General features: G+C 38.7%; 1 protein-coding gene across 1 annotated transcript; it reads left to right on the top strand.

Annotated features, from left to right (window-relative positions):
* Window positions 1–474: 474 nt before the first annotated feature.
* Window positions 475–4,641, top strand: LOC139649013 (elongin-C). Its single transcript, XM_071525296.1, has 4 exons — window positions 475–604; window positions 1,180–1,207; window positions 1,496–1,639; window positions 4,312–4,641. Exons 2-4 carry the CDS (start codon window positions 1,204–1,206, stop codon window positions 4,500–4,502), a joined length of 339 nt encoding a protein of 112 aa, XP_071381397.1. The 5' UTR covers window positions 475–604; window positions 1,180–1,203; the 3' UTR covers window positions 4,503–4,641.
* The last annotated feature ends 5,199 nt before the right edge of the window (window positions 4,642–9,840 follow it).

The raw sequence follows: 9,840 nt of genomic DNA, 5'->3' as shown, positions 1-9,840 counted from the left end.
TCTCTTGAATCCAGATTTATGGGCCTGCAGAATGTCTCTGTCATGTTCAATCAGCACCTGCTCTCCCTCATCACTGCCAGGAGGGACAGTCAGGAAGGCTAATCTGAAACACAGGCGCCCCCTGTAGGGTCAGGAGGGCAATCTCAGCTCTGCTCAAAGACGGCCTGTAACCCAAGTGTAAATATGACAAGTTATCTCATCTTTCTGTAAAATATTAAAATCAAGCAAAAGATTACTATCCTTATTGTTTTCCTTCTCCTATTTCAAATAAATGTGCGGGTTCATTGCACGTTAGTTTGGTGCTTTTCCACTTTTTTTTTTTAACTGCACGGAAGAATAGATGCCGTATGATGAAGACATGTCATCCCCGTGAGGATTTAGAGAGGGCTGTCGGCAAAATAATTTGACTGAATTTTGAATTTTGAAATACCTACTTTTGTATTGAGCCGTGTATAAAGTGGATAGTTTCTCTGTCTACTGTGGCATACTGCGGAAGAAATCTGGTGCGCACGGCTGTTTACGTCAAAGTGGTTCCGGGTGTCAACAGCTTGGTGGCTAACGTTAGCTGAAACGAAATCTCCACTCCACATTCTCCTCTAGTGTGGTAAGAAACAGTATTACTTTTAGAGTACAGGCTGTTGAGTTTAGCATGACTCAACTGTGCGGATCCCTCCGGACTATTTATCCGGTTAGGTGTTAAACACTAGACGGCCGATAAGAGAAATTAAACTGTTTGCTTGGTTAGCTAGGCGTTAGCTAACGTTTTGGCGTTAGCTAGCTAGCTAATGTAACGTTAGTGTTTTAGTCGGGTGTGAAGTCACTGAAACAAATTTTGGTCAGTGAAAGCAGTTACCACAACCGTGATTTATCTTAAAGTGGACCGGAGGGGGAAGAGTGATATTTCAAAACATCCACGTTTCTTTAATCTTATTGTAAGTTTAACGTTAGCTAGTTACATAGACCTGCCCATAAATCTGGACTCCACGATACCTCTAGCTAACTGGGCTTTAAACATTTGTAGGCCGAGCTAACGTAAACGTAAATCTGAAGGTTTAACATAACGCCGTTATAACGGCATCACGGCCAGTGTCCAGTCTCTACTAGTGTCTTGTTGGCTGTAGAAAGACTTGTGGTTTATACGAGTGATATTTCAACGTCTCCATGTCTGTTCCTTTTCAGGATTAACAGAAATTCCAGGACATAATGGGTGAGTGATTCACTGGCCTAGATTGTCGTGTAGGCTTTGTCTTTCCACATTGTATAATGTTAGTTTGTTTACCAAAATGTTTGTTCAGATTCAGCAGGGATGTGTGAATTGGCACACAATAATGTAAACCATAAAGTTGCCCATCCACAAACAGTCAATCTGTAGCTATTGTTACTAAGTTTCCAACTACTACCAGTACAACCATTACAGTTGATCCAATCTGTGTCTAGTACTCATGCATGTGGCTGACACCTGTTTGAGATGGTCAGTTTGTGTTCCCACTCACAGACGGTGAAGAGAGAACCTATGGTGGCTGTGAAGGGCCAGATGCCATGTATGTGAAGTTGATCTCTTCAGATGGCCACGAATTCATTGTGAAAAGAGAACATGCCTTGACGTCCGGAACTATCAAAGCCATGTTGAGCGGACCAGGTGAGGATCCAGAGAAATGTTAAAAAATATCCTAATAATATCATCAGCCCACCTAATTGTTTTACTGTGGGAGGTCCAATTTTAATCGGTGAGAATCTGTCATGTCCAGAAAGTAAATGATACTTAGTAAATTATCTAGTGTTTTTCAGCAAATTCAGAGGTCATCTGATAGCAGCAGTCCAGTTCTAGTTGACAACTGTAATGTAATAGTATGTTATATTTTTGGCAGCCATCAGAAATAAGGGGAAGTGTGAGTAATGATGCTTTTCATCTGGACTGCAAGCAGCAATTTGAGGGGAAATTGCAGATATCCTTTATCCTTTATGAATGGTTTACTGGAATTACACACAGCATGTACATTATAGGACCTCCCCAGTAAAACTAATCCAGTTTGAAAGGGCTTTATAATTAAAAACGTATGATCTAGGGTCTTCATGTGACTCGGGTCACATGAAAATGCACACTTTACTAATATGACTTAATGTAAACCCAGATTGATATTTTTGGAGGGGGGACAATTGCCTCTGATTGCTTGGGACATTTTCCATATCTTGAGGATTTTCAGGCACTACTGTCTTAAGGATGCACAGACAGTATGGATTGTGCCAGTGGTGTAGTCAAATATATGCAGTTGCAGAGTATAGCCACCTATTTTTCTGGGGAAAGTCATAGAGTATACTCATCTATCAGCCTAGTTGCCATTGAAATATATAATGTAAGACGATGGGATCACAGTAAACTCAGCTACTGGCCTGTGCCCTTTCAGGACGTGTGTAAGTTTCTATAGAAAAATGTGTATAGTGTACTGGTGATGATTTGCATGAGATTTAAGATGGGGAGTGGCTCGAGTCTGTTTATGTTATAATTAAGTTGTCAGGGCTTATGTAGTCCAGTTCACTTTGCCTGTCCAGTTGGTGGCACTATGCTCCTTCTATAAAGGTTTTGTGACCTGCCTGTAGAACCTAATCTTATTCTAAAATGTTTTGTGAATACATGCCCTGATCTTGTATCTTTTGTTTTATGCTGAAACGCAGCATCTTGCAGAAGTTAATTCATTATTTGATAACTGCTTTGCAGAATAGGATATTCAATGCTGTAATTCTTAAATTTCAGGAATTGGTGTTGACCCATTCAAAATTTTTGCCCCCTAACTAGCTTCTGAAAAGATCCAGTTTTGACACTTAACAGGATAATTCCAGTTATTTTCAACCTGGGCCTTATGTTCCTAGTTTTTGACATTGTGACGATTTGATTGTGTTCAAACTTTCACCACCTGCTTCACTGTAGAGCTTGTCGTAGCTGCAGTTAGCCGAGAGTGCTGCTGTCAAACACACATCCACGGCAAGCACACACTCCAACTGTTGAACCCAAAAATCTATTAAAACGTCCTTTCAACACAATAACACTCACACTGCAGGTACACGTCTTTAAATAGCTGTGTTTGAACACTTATCGGGACAGTTCAGTTATAATAGTCCATTTGATACTTTTTTAGGTTGCTCACACACTTCCTTATTTACTTTACTTGCTGCCTGTTTTCTGCTGCATTCAAGTCACGTCAGAAGAAGCAGGGAAAACAGGCTTTTTGTTGCTTGTGAAGTTCTTGACATGTTTCAATCGTTGAAACACCCACAACCACAATCATTTGTACTGATTAATTTTAAATCAATCATAAACAAACTACAGCAGATATTTCTTGCTTTTCTTAGGTACTGTAGATTGTACTGGTGTGAATGTAACTGACAATTGTTATATTTAATATCTTGGACGGCCGACTTTGGTGGATTCCCTGCTATGTTACTGCTTGTGTTGACACTCTTCCTAAATTTGTGATGCCAGGTGGGAGATAACGGAGCCTGCAAAAACTAGGAGATAGACGTGAACTTTTTTTCCCAGTCGGCAAACGCATTTACAGAACATCCGATATGCATAGAAGGCAGCATCAAAGTACTTGAGTGTAATATACTGTATATGTAATACCGCAATATATACAAGGTTCAGACAATGGATAATTGGAAATTGGATGTAGGCAGGTCCCATTTAAGGCCCCCTGTGAGTGTTGGTGTTGAAAGGACTTGTTTTAATGGATTTATGGGTTCAGCTATGTGTTTGCCCCATGGATATCTGTTGGACAGCATAGCTTCTGGCTAGCTAAAGCTACATCAAGCTCTAGAGTGAAGTAAGTGATGAAAGTTTGAATGCAATCAATCTAGAGCTGCAACGATTAATCGATTAGTTGTCAACTATTAAATTAATCGCCAACTATTTTGATAATCGATTAATCGGTTTGAGTAATTTTTTCTGGTTTCTTTACTCCTCTATGACAGTAAACTGAATATCTTTGGGTTGTGGACAAAACAAGACATTTGAGGACGTCATCTTGGGCTTTGGGAAACACTGATCCACATTTTTCACCATTTTCTGACATTTTATAGACCAAACAACTAATCGATTAATCGAGAAAATAATCGACAGATTAATCGACAATGAAAATAATCATTAGTTGCAGCCCTAAATCAATCGTCATGATGGCAAAAAGTAGTGAAATAAGGCACAGGTGGAAAATAACCAGTTTTACCCTTGACATTTGCCAATTTTCCAGATTTGACCGAAGATTTGCAAAGCCTACTTAACCTGGAACTACTCATGACACCTTTTGTAACCCTCTGCAGGCCAATTTGCTGAGAATGAAACCAATGAAGTGAACTTCAGGGAGATCCCATCTCATGTCCTGTCCAAGGTCTGCATGTACTTCACCTACAAGGTCCGTTACACCAACAGCTCCACAGAAATACCTGAATTCCCCATTGCTCCGGAGATCGCACTGGAACTGCTGATGGCTGCAAACTTTTTGGATTGCTAAAATGATAAAGAGATAATGTAGCAGCTTAAAACATTTTTAGAATTTTTTTGACTATTTAACTTGTTTTGCCATGTACATCATATGAAAACATAAATGAATATGTCCACAATGAGATGTATGTTAAATTTTTCTTTTTGCACCTGGCTTTCTGTCCTCATTTTATTGGTAGTAAAGGATTTCATTTTAATATAATAAATGAATATGGCAGGCTGCACCAGTTTCCGCAGAATGTGACAAATGTGGTTACCACCTAGACGTTTTTCCTCACCTCTTCATCTTAATAAAGACCTGTTTGGTGAGCGCTTTGGTGCTAATTGCTACCTTGTTTCATATGCTGACTTCATTGGACTTTAAATGCCACTCTCACAAAGACCCTACATCATACTTTTTGTCCATTTGTTCTTGCAAATGTAAATATTGCAAAATGTTTTAAAGATTGTACAATTTTAACTTATGGATTTGAAAAGAGTTGCAAAACAGCTGCTAGAGATATTGTACACACCAATATACAGTATTCAATTTTGTACATCATTTGCTACACATCTTCAAACAAAGGATTTGTCTTGGAGAAGTGTTGCTCTTTATACTTCCCATGCTGGTGTACTGGGATACCAGAAACATAATTTGGAAGAAAAGATTAATTCTTAGATCATTTGTTGATTTCTGTATCAGGACAACAATGTAATACAATGGAAAACTGAAGTAATCAAAATTCACTTGTTTTTGGAATCAAACATTGCAACATGAAACATGACATCCGTTGTACCATGTGTCTGTTGCAATAGCAAAACCATATTGGTTTCCAAACTTTGCATTTGTCAGCTGTGTGGCAGACGATGCTCAATTCTTCCAGAATAATGCTGAACAGAGTTGTTTTCATTGTGGGATTCAATAACACTTTGTTTGAAGAGCATTATGCAACATTACAAAGGCATTATGAGAGTATCTCGCATCTTAAATGTTTCCTCTGTGGCTTGAGATATAAGGTCTAAATTCAAAATACACGAGTGCACCTCCTTAACAGAGAAAATAATCTGACTCCAAATGACCTTTTAAGGTGACAAACAGAAAATCTGCCAGGAAGGACTGGCTTTGTGCCTCTGCTGCCCCAGTGAACTGCTGATGTCTCCTTAAGTGGAAGACAATTCTGAGTGTTGACGATGGTGAAGTGGTAGTTCAGGATGTGGGTATACTGTGACCCAACATCCAGCAAGTAATTAGGCTGATTGGTGAGTATACAGTGGCATGTTCCAGAGAAAGACATGGTTATATGCTACTGATTGTCATTTCAGCTTTGTCTTTTCAGATTGATGCTACATTAAGTGCAAATCTGACTTTATGACCAATCAAGCACAAAGTTGGCAAGATGTCAGAGGTATGAGCTGATGGACATGGTCTCGTAATTCAAAATAAATGCCACTGCTTGTAACCCATAAGGAATCATAAATACATTATGAGCACATTATGAATGTGTTATATTAAACATGACTTAATATAATACATAATGATTATAGTATAACTTTGTTAAGAGCCTATTTTGAGCTATTAGCCACTCTACTAGGTTCATGATACCTATGTCAAATGGGAGCTCAAAGAAGTGGAGCAAGAGAAACACTGAAAGTGCCCTGTCAAGTTGAGCACATAGTGCTGGAGGGTAATGGCTTATTTTTTCAAGGAAACCTTAGGAGCCTTACTCAAATTACATTAATATTTGAGCCAACTATTCTAAAGTTTGCTGACTACTATGCCCTATAGTTATCTGAGACATATAGATCAATCAAGTGTTTCCTGCTCTTGGGGTAATTTGGCCTTAATGTACAAAGAGGATCGATTGTATTTTATTTATTTATTTATTTATTTTACTTTTTATACCTTTACGTGAATCTTGGGGATAGAATCTGGATTTCTTGAACAGATAAAAGATAAAACAGTTTTAGATGACAAAGAAGAAACGAAACCAACAAAAATTTAAATACAGCTGTTTAGATTATGATAAAAGTAACACATGCATAGCCTACTCTATTCATAATGCATTACAAGAGATCAATTTCTAACATGATTATATGGCTCACTTAATGTGCTTAGTCGTGTATAAATTGTTGTATAAAGTGTTTCTAATCATGTACTGCAATGATATAATGTAATTTAATGTTCGCTCTTCTCGTCCATTAATAGACTTTCTTAATAACGTCACGGTGAACATAACTGAAGGAGAAAAATGATAAAAGACTATATGGGCTGACTCTGGACCAGAGATGATGGACAGGTCATCCCTCCTTGAGCAGAGGTCATTGACCCTCCCTCCCCACGCCCCCAGGTTGCCCCACCGGTTTTCGGGACCAGATATTCGTCAATAGGTCTATTTTTAACTGTATTCAACTGTGGACGTGCTATATAGTTCACTGAAGACTTGCCATGAATGAGCGCTTCTGGGCTTATCAGGGTCTTCTCTGTCAACGTCGCGCAAACGGTGCACTTCAGTGGTTTGTTTTGTTCTGTCAAAACAACACTTCGCCACCCATGTGACTAGCTGACGTACAGTTCTGCGTTGCTCTGCCCTGATGCAGGGGGGTTTCCATCATGGCGTCGATGCAGGTAAGAATACAACTGACAGCGATCGCATATTTATTAATATACCTGACCTTCACTTTAGTCTTTCCGGACAATTGATTAACCTCTTCATCTGCTTATATGTACCTGTTCGAAGTAGTAATTACATTAAAATGATAGTGATGGCATTTATCGTAAACTGTTCAGTTTTAGCGCTTGGTGTTAGCTAGCAACATAGCTAGCCTATCATCATCATCAACAGCCCCAAGCCAAGGCTAGCTAGCGTTGCTAGTAGGAACTAGCTTGATATCTTGTTGACTTCACTGACGATACAATTTAAAGTTATACGCAGCAACATAATTCTTATAATTGTAGGAATATGGTGCTCCTAGTAATTATTATTTTTATATTTGTCTTGACGTCTGACTTAATTGACTGCTGGTTGTTAGCTGGCTGACGTTAGCTAGCTAGCTTGAGTGGTAGCGAAACAGTGCGCAGATTGACCAATTCCAGTATATCCTGGAGCTGAACAGGTGCCTCGGTTGAATTTATACGTTAGCTATGTGTCGAATCAAATGAGATATGCCTTAGCTAAAAAAAAACAACCCAAAAATATGTACCGTTAACTTTAGATGAATTCATAAACTAGCCTACACACGGACTGGATTTGGAGCTTATGTCAATTACGGATCATTTCATTGGTTAGAAATAGTGTCTTGTCGTACCAGGTAGTTCCCTTTTTTCTGACCCAGATAGTACTAACTGTTCATGTTTTGCGTTACATTTACAGTAATGACATGAGCTGTAGTCGCGCCGTCATTCAGTGATATATCATTTTGTCGTATAACGTTATGTGCTTTACATTTCAAGGAGGTTTGTTTACATTTTAAACGGCGGTTAAAATGGAAATCCCGAATGAAATTACATCATGTTATGATGCTATATTTTAGTGGGGGTTTTTTTGAATGTGAAAGAAATCTTAACATGTTCTACCCAACAGAAAAGGCTACAAAAGGAACTATTAGCTCTGCAAAATGATCCACCCCCAGGAATGACGCTCAATGAAAAAAGTGTACAGAACACCATTACGCAGTAAGTATATTTCAGTCATTTGCAGCATTATTTTCAAATGCAGATATATATATATCTATATAGATATATATATATATATATATATATATAACAATCACACTCAAAACAAAGTAAACATTAGGACACCCTCATACCAACACTTAAAGTATTCACTGAAGGTGGTCTGTATATATTTATTCTAATGGAAACTACACACACACAAATCCCATGTGGCCATGCAAAATATCCTGCATTGTTATTATGAGAGAGTACTGTGAACATGCCTGGTCATGCACATGTAGCAGTAGCAGTGGTAGTAGTTTTTTAGATACACAGACAACTGTGCTGTTGTAGCCTCAGCAATGACTGATGAAGAGGAATTGGGGTCATTCCAGTGACTGGCAGCTCTGGGCCCTCAGTAGAGCGGCTCTAATGTACAGTGTCACTATTCATCCTTATAAAATATTTAACGGTTGGCATGCAAGCGCGAGGCTAGGGTAGCAAGGAACGGAGGCTGCTTAGCTGACCTTTCTGTCTGGGTGTCCTGGTGTCCCCCTAAACCTTCATGGTTTCTGTTGCTGCGTGAGTCAAATTTTGTCTGATAAGCAGTAAAGATAAATTGAGTTGTGGTCTTGTAAAATGATTCGGGACAAATTTTTGGCTGTCATTCAATTGTCTTTCAGCTGCAGACTTACAGCATTGTCTTTGGCAGTTGCCACCTTGTCATGCTGTTCAGAATGTCCTCTACTAGCCTTGCTAGGTAGAGTTTTGCTGTCTTAAAGAGGTGATACATTGGATAGTGGTTGTGGTTTTTTGAGTAACCAAGTCTTTTAGCAATGAAAGAGCCATTATGTCTGCATCTCTTTATCATTACATAATCCTCTGGCCAGACATAATGAATGTGCTGTGCTTGAATGACAACTCTACAGACCAGTTCAGCTGGCTTCCATATTCCGTGTGCATCCTAGGTTTGAGATGGTATGTATGGGTGTGTCTTTATCACCTGAACTCCTGAACTGTGGAAAGTAGAGCCCGACCGATACTGGATTTTTGGGGCCGATGCCGATAGTGATATTAGGGAGTAAAACATTTCCAAAATAGATATATGGGCCGATATTCTTTATATATATATATGTACAGAATATATACATAAACACACATTTTTTGCAACGGTCCGTCAAATGTGGTTATCAAACACTTGTGACAAAGATATGTAATGGAGGCAGGATATTTTACAGTTTAACAATAAACTTTATTATCCAAAATGAGTCTGACATCAGTGCACTGAACAGTAAACTTCACTTAACACTAATAGAATCTGAAATCTGAAAAGTAACTATAGCTGTGAAATAAATGCAGTAGAGTAAAAAGTACAATATTTCCCTCTGAAATGTAGTGGAGTGGAAGTATATAGTAGCAGAAAATGCCATGGAAATACTCAAGTAAAGTACAAGTAGGCTACCTCTAAATTGTACTAAAGTACAGTATTTGAGTAAATGTACTTAGTTACTTTCCACCACTGCTCTCTACTAAACCAGGTATTCTCTACTCTGTCAAGCTAGCTATGAGATTCATGCTACAGCTTTGTTACGAACCATTATTTCAATTGATTGAACTCCAATCAGAAACGCTAAATTTTAACTTTTGTAAATGCAACGACTGGAATTGTTCGGTTTGAGGGCGTACCAAACTGCGAGTCCTGAACAAAACAGTGTGG

This window comes from Centroberyx affinis, unplaced genomic scaffold, assembly GCF_046629955.1.
Source record: "Centroberyx affinis isolate AG114_WGS23_722 - 3 ecotype Tasmania unplaced genomic scaffold, CSIRO-AGI_Caff_v1 ptg001285l_1, whole genome shotgun sequence".
Taxonomy (NCBI): domain Eukaryota; kingdom Metazoa; phylum Chordata; class Actinopteri; order Beryciformes; family Berycidae; genus Centroberyx; species Centroberyx affinis.
Note: the sequence above shows the minus strand (reverse complement) of the source record. Positions and strands in the feature narration are given on the sequence as shown.

Coding starts and splice junctions, on each gene's coding strand:
- LOC139649013 (XM_071525296.1), top strand. Junction 1,640..4,311: donor AGCCATGTTGAGCGGACCAG/GTGAGGATCCAG, acceptor AACCCTCTGCAG/GCCAATTTGCTGAGAATGAA.